Source organism: Onychostoma macrolepis, chromosome 21 (genome assembly GCF_012432095.1).
Source record: "Onychostoma macrolepis isolate SWU-2019 chromosome 21, ASM1243209v1, whole genome shotgun sequence".
NCBI lineage: Eukaryota > Metazoa > Chordata > Actinopteri > Cypriniformes > Cyprinidae > Onychostoma > Onychostoma macrolepis.
This window is the reverse complement of record NC_081175.1, coordinates 23,539,612-23,554,293: the sequence shown is the minus strand read 5'-3', so window position 1 is coordinate 23,554,293 and position 14,682 is coordinate 23,539,612. Positions and strand designations below refer to the sequence as shown.

Sequence of the window (14,682 nt, the reverse complement as noted above, 5' to 3'; positions counted from 1 at the left end):
AAGATAGTTTTCCAGTCCGGTGCAGATAAAGAACAGGCTGAAGAAAACCAGCCAGAACAAAACAAAGAAATACAGCAGTAAAAAGTTTACCATAATATTGTTGTGTCAGTATAAAAGAGAATCCTGCGATAGTAAATGGAACGTATATAATAGTCATGCTCACAGTAGTTATTAGAATGAGATAAAACGCTCTTCTCTTCATGTGGTTTTCCTTGTGTCTCTCTCTCCCTCTCTCTCCTGGTCCTGACTGCTTCAGAGCTCTGAGAACAGCCAGACAGCAGAACAACTGGATAGAGAGCAAGAGAGAGAACTGAATCGAGAAGAAGCATACATAAATATAGAAGTTAAATGAGATTAAACGAAACATGAGACACAAACAAGAGCCAAGGGTTATTATCCAGGCCACAGTGCAGCAGATCACTCTATATCTGAGAGGTTTGAACTTCAGAAATGTTACAGGATGAACCACTGCCAGGTAACGCTCAACACAGATCAGACTCTGAAACAGAGGACGACCAGTGAAGCCTAGACCTACTAAAAACCATGTTAATTCCAAGAGTCTTGAAAGCCAAGGATAATCATAACAGATTAAACAGAACAAGGAATTCAGGCAAAAAACAATCTCACAAATACACTGATTGATCCTGAAGAACTCTGATGCAATTCCACCTCCTGCTCTGTTGATGATGAGCCATAAAACGTAACAGTTTGTCAGAAGGCCAAACAAGAAATGGATGCTGTACACACATATGTCCAGAATGGTCACTACTTCAAAGGACTGAGTTGTGGAGTTTGTTCCATATTTGGAAAAGTTCACTGTAGAGTTGTTCATCTCTATGGGGGGGAAAAGAACTTTGGCACATAAATCTCAACTTTTATTGAGCACATGCATGAACTAAACTTTGCATGATAACCATCAAAACACTATAACATTATAATACCCATCTCTTACTCTCAAGCACACTGAAGTTGAATTAAGTGTAGTGCTGTTGTAATTTAGTAAAACTATCATTCTTAGGAAAGGATCACATTTTTTGTGTTTTTAACGCTTTAAAATAAACCAGCTTCACATAAATCAGACTGTGTGAAACAAATCAAGAGTCAACAAAGGTATGATTAGAAGGTAAAATTACAGTCCAAATAACCAAAAATCTTCAATATGAACTGATATGACTATATTATTAAGAATAATAAGATTATAGTATACTAATGATCTAGTTCTCCTATTTCTATAAATTATAAGAGGTTATCACCTGAAGAGTGAATGTCCAGTCTCTCTGGATGTATGTAAATCTCTGTGCTGTGCTTTGTTGACTTCACAGCAATACTATATGTGCATGAATTCATCTGCTACAGGTCACATAAATATTGTAAATATACAATATAAACATATGTAAATATTGAAAGCAAATAAATAGTTTCAGATTAATAGCTCAGTAATTTGAATGTTGATTATCGGTCTGCCCAAATAGTCTTTATAAATCCAAAACTGACTTTCACAGGTGGAACATTTTGAACACCTGCTATGCAAATGTTTATTCTTTCAATGATGTTAACAAAGCTCCTTTTTTACTGAATATTACATATTTCATTGTACCTTACATTTATCAGTCCAAAAATGTGCATGTGACAACAAGAATGTAGATAGACAACTATTATTTATTTATTTTATTTTATTTTTCCTTGAATAATATATCTGCATTTTTAGCAGTCAAAGAAAAGGTACTCAAACAATTCCAGTTTAATCTGTGTATAAGTAAAATGTGTAATTCATTAAGAATATTTAGAAATAGAGCACTGAATGAACACACTAACATGTTCCGACATATTCCCATTCTTAAATTAAAGTTATCAAACAGTAAAATAAGGATAAGTAATCTGAATATTTTATTAAAAAAATAATAATAATAATTATGAATTAAAATATTATAATTGCAGGTTTTATGGGGAACAGAGGCAGCAGGAGAGTTTCCTACCCCGGTGCAGATGAAGAACGGGCTGAACAAAACCACCCAGAATAAAACATATAATACCAACAGACAAAGGTTCATCAAAATAATACTGTGTCAGCACATAAACGAATCCTGAAACAGTAAATGGCGTATATGTTCATATTCACGGTAGTTATTAAAATAAGACAAAACACTCTTCTTTTCATGGGATTTACCTCATCTTTCTCTTTCCCTCTCTCTCCTGGTCCTGACTGCTTCAGAGCCCTGAGAACAGCCACAAGACAAAACAACTGGAGGGAGAGGAAGAGAAGGAACAGAATCAAGTTTATGCATGCCTAAGCTCATTAAGACTAAAGTAAATATGCAGCAGACAGGACCCAAGAGTGATTATCCAGGCCACAGTGCAGCAGATTAGAGGTCTGCAAGCCCGTCTGGTCCAAAAATGCTACAATCACTTTGCCATATCATACAAAACTGAACTATTTTAATAGCTGAAACAGTAGTATAAGCTGTTTTGAGAAGGAGAAAAAAAGACTGGCTCGGGTCAGCCTCAGGCCGGCAATTCTGATAAGCTGTCGGACACAGGCCGGGCTAGGGCCTACATTTTAGGCCTGTGCAGTGCTCTACAGCATGATCACTCTATATCTGAGAGGTTTTTACTTCAGAAAGGTTACAGGATGAATCACTGCCAGGTAACGCTCAACACAGAACAATAATTGAAACAGAGGACGACCAGTGATGGTGAGTCCTACTAAAAAAAATATGTTGAGAGGCTTGAAAACAGAATACAATTGTCAAGTACAGTCAACAAAGAGTTCAGACAGTTAATAATCTTTCAGTTTCTGGAAGTATTCCTGGGCCCATTTAGTAATGTCAATGATAGAATCATGCCGATGAGTGATGCAGTGTCATCTGAGGGATCGAAGACCACGGGCATCCAACAAAGGTCTTCGGCATTGTCCCATGCGCACAGAGATTTTTCCAGTTTCTCTGAAACTTTTGATAAAGTTATGCACTGTAGATGATATTTGCAAAGCCTTTGCAATTTGACATTGAGGAATGTTGTTTTTAAAGTATTCCACAATCTTTTTACGCACTCTTTCACAGATTGGAATCTTTACTTCTGAGACACTCTGCCTCTCTAAGACATCCCTTTTATGTTACAGACCTAGTGTCAATTAACTTAATTAGTTGCTAGATGTTTTCCCAGCTGAATATTTTCAAAATGTCTTGCTTTTTCAGCCCTTTGTTGCCCCCGTGCCAACTTTGTTGAGACCTGTAGCAGGCATCAAATTTGAAATGAGCTCATTTAGTGGATAAAATTTTAAAATTTCTCTGTTTAAACATTTGTTATGTCATCTATGTTCTATTGTGAATAAAATATTGGCTCATGTGATTTGAAAGTATTTTATTTTTTATTTTACTCAAATAAAAAAAATTTAAAAAACGTCCCAACATTTCCGGAATTAGGGTTGTAAATGCAGGCAAGACTAATAAAAAGGTGATTTGATTGAGCAAACCCTACCTGTCTTTGGAAAAGAGAAAAAAAGTATATTCAATAAAATTTAACATTTTCCTATTTTATATTGTTTTGAAATTTCATCCGATAGCCAATGATTAAACTTATCTTGAGATGACACTAAAACTGTTCACCAAGTGGCATTTATCAGCTGACCATTAACTAATACTAAGGCTAAACACTACAAAATAATAATCATTGTTATATAATTGTGATTGGCATATAGCCTAAAAACGCTGATCTTCTTTCAACAGCTTTCATAAATCTGAATCTGGCCTGCACAGGTTACCAACACATTTAACATCTGCTATACAAATGTATTTATCTAACATTTGTCAAATTAAAGACATATACTGTACAATATCCATGTGTGATGGAATTTCAGGTCAAATGAAAATCTTTGTGTGATGATCCTCAAATTGGTAAGCATACAGTGGGGAAAAATAATTATTTTATCCCCTGCTGATTTTGTACGCTTGCCCACCGACAAAGAAATGATCATTCTATAATTTTAATGGTAGGTTTATTTGAACAGTGAGAGACAGAATGACAACAAAAAAAATCCAGAAAAACGCATTTCCTCAAAGTTGTAAATTGATTTGCATATTAATGAGTCAAATAAGTATTTGACCCCTTCGCAAAACATGACTTAGTACATGGCGGCAAAACTCTTGTTGGCAATCACAGAGGTCAGACGTTTCTTGTAGTTGGCCACCAGGTTTGCACATATCTCAGGAGGGATTTTCTCCCACTCTTTGCAGATCCTCTCCAAGTCATTAAGGTTTCGAGGCTGACGTTTGGCAACTCAAACCTTCAGCTCTCTCCACAGATTTTCTATGGGATTAAGGTCTGGAGACTGGCTAGGCCACTCCAGGACCTTAATGTGCTTCTTCTTGAGCCACTCCTTTGTTGCTTTGGCGTGTGTTTTGGGTCATTGTCATGCTGGAATACCCATCCACGACCCATTTTCAATGCCCTGGCCCTGACGGTACATGGCCCCATCCATCGTCCCTTTGATGCGGTGCAATTGTCCTTAGCAGAAAAACGCCCCAGAAAAAATTGTTTTCTTGGTGACTATGGTCCCAGCTGCCTTGAGATTAGGGGTGCGCCGATCTGATATTCAGTATCGGTATCGCTCCGATATTGGCATTATCTGCCGGATCGGAGTATCGGTCAGACAGGGCCGATCCAAATCCGATATTATGCGTATAGCTACTATTGTGTTATTGTTAAGACACACGAAAGCCACAAAAAAACATTATAAAGCACAATAAAGTTTTCGTACACTATATTTCAAGTGTTCTGAAGCCGTTCCATAGTTTAATGTGAGGTACAGATGAATATTTAAGTCAAGTTCATGTAAACACTTCTCTCTACCACGGCTGTCTGTCATCTTCCATTCAGCATTGTAACTGTTTAGTTACAACCATCAAGACGACAAAACTCCACTGTTCCTTATACTTGAAATAAAGTTACATGGTTTTGCATTAAATTATTTTATCTTGCTAGAGTTTCGTGCTGTTTCAAAATCGTGTTACTTTCTACCGGGTGTCTGTTTGATTACAACACTGTTGTAGAGAGCACTATGAATGGTTCTTCACGAGCACAGTAACTTTAAAACTTTAAAAAAGGAAATTTAAAATGGTTAAATGAAAAGGCTCAATAAACTGTCTCACAGATTTAATACGCTACGCATTAATATCTCTTTCCTTTGTGCTTTGAACTTCTCTATGCAGACTCCGAAGCGCTGTGCCTGCACACTGTGACTCTGTGTTGCTTCAAGCGCATCATTCTGCGCACAGGATGCACATAAGTGCTTTGTGCCGCTCTGTATTGGAGCCTTTTGTATTATAATATTTTTTCGCAATGAAAGATTATTAATAGCCTTTCTTATTCGTCTCATCTGTCATATGGTGCTGCCTCATTTCTGTGCAGTACTTTAAAATAAATATATTTTAATTTTACAGTACACTGTATATATTTATATATAAATATATTACTTGTTTTCCATAAATGTATTTTACAAAAATACAAAGAGCAATATATAATTTTTACCAGATTTAGTCCTACACTTATTCACTTTTGGTCACACTTTATATTAGGTGGCCAAACTACTATGTACTTACATCAAAAAAATAATACAATGTACTTATTGTGTTCATATTGTATTGCAAAACACTTTTGCTGCTATTGAGGTGGTATACGGGTAAGGTTAGGGACAGGTTTGGTGGTTTGGGTAGGTTTAAGGGTGGGTTAATGTGTAAGGGATGGATCAACAGTGTAATTATAAATGTAATTACAAAATTTAATTACAGGTGTAACTACATATAGGTATTTTTAAAAATATAAGTACATGTAAAAAAAAATATATAAAAACATGTACACAAAAAGTGCATTGTATCAAATTTTTAATTTAAATGTAAGTACATAGTAGTTAAGGCCACCTAATATAAAGTGGGACCTCACTTTTCTTTGTTCCTCAATAAATGTTTTTTTTTTCTTTTTTTTCACAAATTTTAGATTTTGTAAAATTATTGTGCACTTAAGATTTTTCTAGATTAACTTTTGCTACTGAATTATCCACTAACCTAGGTTATAATAGTATTTTTATCATAGTTTATAATTACATATTCATTCATTTGTTGTTTTTCTTTACAGTAAAGTTGTATATATTTAGTAGATTGTGTGTAAAACACAAAAGAGTGATGAGCAGGTCAACACACACTGAGGTATAGAAATTCGACAATGATTTTTTAAAAACTGCGCTGGTATCAGATCGATATCGGTATCGGCAGATACTCTGAATTTTTGGTATCGGATCAGTATCGGTTCTGAAAAAGTGGTATCGAGCCAGCCCTACTTGAGATCATTGACACGATCCTCCTGTGTAGTTCTGGGCTGATTCCTCACCGTTCACATGATCATTGAAACTCCACGAGGTGAGATCTTGCATGGAGCCCCAGTCCGAGGAAGATTGACAGTAATTTTTTATTTCTTCCATTTGCGAATAATCGCACCAACTGTTTTCACCTTCTCACAAAGCTGCTTGCGTAGGTCTGTTTACTGCTTTACTGTTTACTGTTTCCAGCCTTGTGTAGGTCTACAATCTTGTCCCTGACATCCTTGGACAGCTCTTTGGTTTTGGCCATGGTGGAATCTGATTGATTGCTTCTGTGGACAGGTTGTCTTTTATACAGGTAACAAGCTGAGATCTCAGCTCCTTACCTGTATAAAAGACACCTGGGAGACAGAAATCTTGCTGATCGATAGGGGATCAAATACTTATTTGACTCATTAAAATTCAAATCAATTTAAAACTTTTTTGAAATGCGCTTTTTCTGGATTTTTTTATTATTTATTTATTTTTTTTTATGTTATTCTGTCTCTCACTGTTCAAATAAACCTACCATTAAAATTATAGACTGATCATTTCTTTGTCAGTGGGCAAACGTACAAAATCAGCAGGGGATCAAATATATATATATATATATATATATATATATATATATATATATATTAGTGGTGGGCCGTTATCGGCGTTAACGTGAGATTCTTTATCGGGCGATAAAAAATATCGCCGTTAATCTATTCTCAAAGTTGGGTTGGGAGCTGGGTCTATACTACGCAAGCTATGATGACTTTCACCTTGATATTTTAGCGCGGATGTATACCTAGCCGAATTGCACTCCCAGATAGCAAAATTTGTCTGGCCCACCTCTGGGCCACAACCTTGCTTAGCTTCTGGCCCAGTTCCGGCTGGGTCCCCGGCCCAAAACTGGCACACACACTGAAAACCGACTCAAACAATTTCCTCTGGCCCAGATGCAGCCCACACCCCGTAAAATGACTCTTATTTATTGACATGGCCCAGATCTGGCCCGCATACTGTAGAGTGACTTCTATTATTTTATGTGGCCCACGTCTGGCCCAGACACTTTAAGCCAGATCTGGCTGAGATTCGCTTGGTCCCCGGGCCGAATGTGGCCCAGAAACTGCTAAATGTAATTCAGCAGTGAAACACAAATACAACCATTTAAAAACATTAAAAAGGCTTTAATTATAAAATTACCAAATACTTTAATATAAATATGAACAAATGCACTACAGTATAAACATTCACACTTTTTAAACCACAAAGTAACAAGTAAATTATATTTACTGAGATATATATATATATATGAATGAATGAAGAGTTCATTTGCAGAAACAGATAACTTAATCTTTAACAATTTTTTTAAATCATGTTTTTTCATTGTGCATTCCAATTAATCTCAATCAAACTGCATTCAGGTTATTTTGATTAGGTAAAGAATAACTAATAAATACTAGCTAACTAACACAATGAAAACATAACAAAAACATGATTTTTAAAATATTTAAAAAAAGGAGTTATCTGTTTTGCAAATAAACTCTTCATATATAAAACATTGTGTGTCATAATTCAGTTCAGTTCTTATCAAATGGTGTCAGTGCAGTCAAGTCAATAATATTGCTGAATATTAGGTGTCTTCAACCAAGCAAGACAAAAGGCAACAGTGACAAGGAACCCAAACAAGACCCGGCTCAGTCAGAAAACAGTCTCCTCTGGCCAAACGAATCAACGTGGTGTGATTATTCCAGGCTGCATCACAAGTCAGATTGTGGATTGATATCATTCAGAATATTTCATCCAACTTCTTCTGCTTGAAGTAATATCACGCCAGCAGGTGAAGCTGGTAAAAGGGTCTGCAGAGGGCTTGTCTGGTTCTCGTAGTCTTTGCTGAGGATCTGTGCTGGGGCCATCAATGAGGTCTTCACAGGGATCTGTCATCTAGCTGACATGGTCTCCGCTGACAGTCAGGGATGTGTTGTGGTCGTTCCTCGGTGCAGGTCCACCGTCTGGTCTGGATACCGACTGGATCAGCTGATTACTGTAACCTAGGGATAAGGGTGAGACAGTATATAAGCAACTAATATAAGCAATGATGTCATTCTTCTTACAAATTAACAAGTACGTTAGATATTATAGGAAGTGTTGCTGTTTACCCTAGTTGGTGCAGCATAAAATCCTTTAAGAGATTTGAATTATAGAAATGTGATAGTGTGTCATGTGTATGGAAGGTTAAAGAGATGGGTCTTTTAAACTCACAGAGTGTGTTTGATCAGCTGAGCCACCTCTTCATAGTCCCCTTGACCTCCATTTCAGCAGCATTAGCTTGAAAGTTTTTTCCAAATTGCAGCCTTGAAATATGTATAAATATATATTGTAAGGTAATTATTTAATCTTAAGCATTACAGTTTTTTACAATCATTAGAACCAGATCCCAGAATTCACACCTTATGTTTGATGAATGTTCATGCAGCAGCTCAGAATTTCTGTAAAAAAAAAAAAAAAAAAAAAAAAAAAAGTCAGATTACATACATATAGTGTTCAGATTAAACTATTAAATTTGTTTGCTCATAATAATCCCCACCACAGTAAAATAAGTATGATTTTAATCACATCATACGGCATATCTATGCTTCAAAAGTTTTCATTCACTCTAAAAACTGAACCTGCTCAAGTGCAGCAGACAGATTAGGCCTCCATTCAAGAAAAAAAGATGATGCACTTACATTTTACGGCTCTCTCTTACGTATCGTTTTTCTCTGTCAGAGCTTCCCACACGGCAGTGTTACCACAAAATAAACATTATTATTAAATTCAGATTGCACATATTGAATTGTCTTAGCAGGTGTAATGCTACAACAGCGTGCTCAGTTTGATTCACAAATGACTCATTTGAATGGTTCAGTGAATCGAATCAGAGAGTCACTCGTGTAGATGTTTATGGCGCCACCAGCGCAGTCCGACTCCTTTGATTCAATAGCAATCACTCGTTGAAAAAGACGAATCGAATGAATTCTAGCAAACAAAATAGAATTTAACTCATTAAAATTTAATCACCTAACATGGACTGCACTGGATACAGCTCATCGGTTTTTCATATTAAAAAATTACATATCGTTTTCCTAAAGAGACCGCGCCTAACAGCTAACGTTACGTTACTCAACATATCCCGGACCGAATGGTTTTTCTGACGCTATTATCATCGCAAACCTAACAGAAACCATCTAAAAACTATACTCTTCGTGACATTTAAACATCAAACAACACTAGACTGATCATTAAATAACTTAATTTACCTTTTTGCAGCTGAAGTATTCCTCTTGAGAACTGTGCCCGCCGAAATCTCCTCAGGATTAACCGCCAAATCTCTCTCTCAGCGGCTGATCTTCATTCTAGCAGCGGCCGCCGGAGACAAAACCAGCTCGGGCCGAAGATAGATACACACAACTACACCGAGTGCGGACCTGCCGCACGTACAACAGCTCTCAGCCGAGATCGGCCCAGAGAGAAAAAGCGTCTGTCAGCCAGAAGTGTTTTGTAGAGTCGGCGCGGCTCTGGCCCATTATCTTCTCACCGACGTCGTGACTGAGCCGACAGTGCCGCATTTCAGCCAGAATCGGCCCGAGTGTGCTTGCTATCTGGGCTGTAGGGGGCGAGAACGAGTCTTAGAACCTGTGTGTATGCGTGCTAACATGGATGCAGCTATGAAGCCGCCGGGTTTGCTTCAGAGAAAATTTATTTTTAAGAAGCTTCCCAATGGAAATCGGCAAGTCATTTCTATCTCTACGTTACATGGTCGCGCTCTCTGGATATAGACTCTGATGTCGAGGCAGCCGCGTTCAAAATGAGAAACTGGCCTTTGGATCTGATGTTACGCTTCAAATGATTGTAATGGGCGGCGCAGGTACTCCAGCACCCCTAAAAAGACCAAAGCACCCTCATAGTTTAAGAGATTAAATTATACAAAACATTTGTCTACTTACACATGCATAACTCGTGCAATGGAATACTATGTGACGTGCACATTTTCATACGGACTAAATAGCCTAATTAGAGAATATTTGTTTTTTTATTTGAATTAGTTCGTAGACATTTCAAGCTTTCTATAGATTTGTTTCAGTTTAGTTTATGTCTGTGAGCCGGTGCATTGTTGCGACGCGCTCCATCCACAGAGACTGCATGAGACGACAGAAAGCACATCAAAAAATGAATAAGTATTTTATGTTCTTTTCGCAGAAAAAAAAAAAAAAAAAGATTGCGCGTGCGCCCCCATGTCATAAATTAAGCGCAATGGGCCTGCCGCCTACTCTCCTCATAAATACTTGAAATACACCTACAGCGATTTTATTATTAATATAATAATAATAACAACATGTTTCGGTCATATTTACTATTGCCCAGCTCCCCCTGTCATTGATCTAGCATCCTCTGAGCACCTGCTTATTATAAATGTTACGTTATGCCAGAAGGTAGCGAACAGTTACCGTTAAAATGTAATGTAAAATGTCTAATCATTCAATTAAGAGATTCGTTCAAAAACGAAACAAGTTCATATATTTCAAATAATATTTTACATATTTTTATTGGCTCATTTATAACATTTTACACTCATTTAAATAAAACATTAATTAATTGAATTAACCTACCTATTATTTTGTATTTGTCTAATGTTTTAGACTAGGATGTAAAAGGCATGGCGCCTGCAGGTGTTTGGCTGGACGCACTGTGCGTACCATGAGCGCTCAGACTGTCCTGGGATTTGCCCCGCAAACATTTCAGCAGTAAATTATAGGACCGTGTGTCCCGTATTTCTGTCGACTGAACCAGCCATGCCATTAATAATGAATGTATCAGTCTTTTGCATGCCAAAGTCAATTTCTGCTTATAAACATTACGTCAAATGGAAAGAGAAAATCGTGCTACACGCACTTTCATGAGATCGGGTTAGACTACAACAATTAATTTGTAGCCTATTTTACAAATGGGAATACAACGAATTCATGACAATGTTTTACATTCAAGCTACCCGTAAAATTTATAGTGAAAAATTCTTTAAAATCATCTGGAATGCAATAAAGTAATTTTTAAAGCTGTTTTGCTGCATGGATTAAAAATAGGCTAATAAATAGGATTCACATATCAGAAAAAATTGCGTTGCAAAAATCCTTTACCGAATGGTTTTTCTGACGCTATTATCATCGCAAACCTAACAGAAACCATCTAAAACTATACTCTTCGTGACATTTAAACATCAAACAACACTAGATTGATCATTAAATAACTTAATTTACCTTTTGCAGCTGAAGTATTCCTCTTGAGAACTGTGCCCGAAATCTCCTCAGGATTAACCGCCAAATCTCTCTCAGCGGCTGATCTTCATTCTAGCAGCGGCCGCCGGAGACAAAACCAGCTCGGGCGAAGGTAGATACACACAACTACACCGAGTGCGGACCTGCCGCACGTACAACAGCTCTCAGCCGAGATCGGCCCAGAGAGAAAAAGCGTCTGTCAGCCAGAAGTGTTTTGTAGAGTCGGCGCGGCTCTGGCCCATTATCTTCTCACCGACGTCGTGACTGAGCCGACAGTGCCGCATTTCAGCCAGAATCGGCCCGAGTGTGCTTGCTATCTGGGCTGTAGGGGCGAGAACGAGTCTTAGAACCTGTGTGTATGCGTGCTAACATGGATGCAGCTATGAAGCCGGGTTTGCTTCAGAGAAAATTTATTTTTAAGAAGCTTCCCAATGGAAATCGGCAAGTCATTTCTATCTCTACGTTACATGGTCGCGCTCTCTGGATATAGACTCTGATGTCGAGGCAGCCGCGTTCAAAATGAGAAACTGGCCTTTGGATCTGATGTTACGCTTCAAATGATTGTAATGGGCGGCGCAGGTACTCCAGCACCCCTAAAAGACCAAAGCACCCTCATAGTTTAAGAGATTAAATTATACAAAACATTTGTCTACTTACACATGCATAACTCGTGCAATGGAATACTATGTGACGTGCACATTTTCATACGGACTAAATAGCCTAATTAGAGAATATTTGTTTTTTTATTTGAATTAGTTCGTAGACATTTCAAGCTTTCTATAGATTTGTTTCAGTTTAGTTTATGTCTGTGAGCCGGTGCATTGTTGCGACGCGCTCCATCCACAGAGACTGCATGAGACGACAGAAAGCACATCCAAAATGAATAAGTATTTTATGTTCTTTTCGCAGGAAAAAAAAAAAAAAAGATTGCGCGTGCGCCCCCATGTCATAAATTAAGCGCAATGGGCCTGCCGCCTACTCTCCTCATAAATACTTGAAATACACCTACAGCGATTTTATTATTAATATAATAATAATAACATGTTTCGGTCATATTTACTATTGCCCAGCTCCCCCTGTCATTGATCTAGCATCCTCTGAGCACCTGCTTATTATAAATGTTACGTTATGCCAGAAGGTAGCGAACAGTTACTGTTAAAATGTAATGTAAAATGTCTAATCATTCAATCAAGAGATTCGTTCAAAAACGAAACAAGTTCATATATTTCAAATAATATTTTACATATTTTAATTGGCTCATTTATAACATTTTACACTCATTTAAATAAAACATTAATTAATTGAATTAACCTACCTATTATTTTGTATTTGTCTAATGTTTTAGACTAGGATGTAAAAGGCATGGCGCCTGCAGGTGTTTGGCTGGACGCACTGTGCGTACCATGAGCGCTCAGACTGTCCTGGGATTTGCCCCGCAAACATTTCAGCAGTAAATTATAGGACCGTGTGTCCCGTATTTCTGTCGACTGAACCAGCCATGCCATTAATAATGAATGTATCAGTCTTTTGCATGCCAAAGTCAATTTCTGCTTATAAACATTACGTCAAATGGAAAGAGAAAATCGTGCTACACGCACTTTCATGAGATCGGGTTAGACTACAACAATTAATTTGTAGCCTATTTTACAAATGGGAATACAACGAATTCATGACAATGTTTTACATTCAAGCTACCCGTAAAATTTATAGTGAAAAATTCTTTAAAATCATCTGGAATGCAATAAAGTAATTTTTAAAGCTGTTTTGCTGCACGGATTAAAAATAGGCTAATAAGTAGGATTCACATATCAGAAAAAATTGCGTTGCAAAAAAATCCTTTAAATTTTAAGGAATTCAGAACAGAGCAACATAAAAATCAGAAAAAAAATATAATCGGGCCTGTTTTAGGCTTTTCCTTATTTTTATATTTTAGACAGTGATGAAAAATGACTCACCATCTCCTCATTGGACGTGCCTTTAGAGAGAAATGCATCTTTACGGATTACATAATGAAAGAGTTTTTGTTTTCGATTTGAATGATTTCGTTTTAAAGTAGTAATTTAAAGCTTTCTATAGATATATTTATCATATTTGTGATTCAATTCGTTGAGTTTCGGTTCATCATTGTGAAGCGCTCCTGTTCAAGACGAGACGGCAAGCGCATCCTCTGTTTTCCTATTTATTTTAATAAAAGCACAACGTTTTGTTGATATTGTGAATGCACACAAATAAAAGTAGACCCTTTACAGTTCCGAATGATGTATTACTTTTACCTTTATAAGCAAAAATTACGGCATATTTTAATTTGTTTCCACTATCAAGAAATAAATGCAAGTGACCGCTCTGGCGCCTCCATGTCATGCAGAGCGCGCTTCGGCTTCCACTCTTCACAGAAACGATTAGATATGCACCTAGCGCACATTTATATAGTTCAAACATTTAAACTAACATTGATATGCTTGAACTGTTTATATCTATAGATTTTATTTTAGGCAAGTCGTGATGATTTGAGAAGGCTAAATTGCTCAAACATAGGCTATGATCAGCTCACTGTCTGCCGCTGGCCGCTTGGTCGTTACTTAAAAAAAAAAAAAAATTACATTTAACGAACAAAAAGTGCTCCAAACGTTTTTATAAATTAGCTTTATAAAAAACAAAACGAAATATAACCACTTTACCATTACATACACCCAAAAAAAAAAAAAAAAAAAAAGCTCTGTGCGTACCCTCGGAAGAAATCCTGCAGGCGCCCCTGGTAAAAGGTACAATCTTACACTCTTTATTTGTTACAATAACAAGGATTTGGTACATTTATAATGCATTATGCCACTTCTAATCCATCGTGCTAGTGTGCGAAGTCTCCAAACCCAACCTTGCAAAGTAGCGCAGTTCATAAGTAGTCTCATCTACTTGTCTGTTGATGAGACAATAGATGCAATGTAAAATCCTTGCAGAGGTAGGCCGGGAAGCTTTGGGTAAAATCCTTGGACAGGCGCAATCATGCACTCAAAGGAACACCAAAGTTGTCAATCC

General features: G+C 37.1%; 1 protein-coding gene across 1 annotated transcript; it reads right to left on the bottom strand.

The window, feature by feature from the left end:
* Positions 1 to 252: 252 nt before the first annotated feature.
* LOC131528372 (C-C chemokine receptor type 5-like) lies at positions 253 to 14,539 on the bottom strand. The gene is made up of 5 exons (XM_058757464.1): positions 14,522 to 14,539; positions 2,168 to 2,242; positions 1,254 to 1,350; positions 375 to 834; positions 253 to 286 (listed from the first exon to the last, which is right to left on the bottom strand). The coding sequence occupies exons 3-5, from the start codon at positions 1,345 to 1,347 to the stop codon at positions 253 to 255; spliced, it is 588 nt and encodes a 195-aa protein (XP_058613447.1). The 5' UTR covers positions 1,348 to 1,350; positions 2,168 to 2,242; positions 14,522 to 14,539.
* Between the last annotated feature and the right edge of the window lie 143 nt (positions 14,540 to 14,682).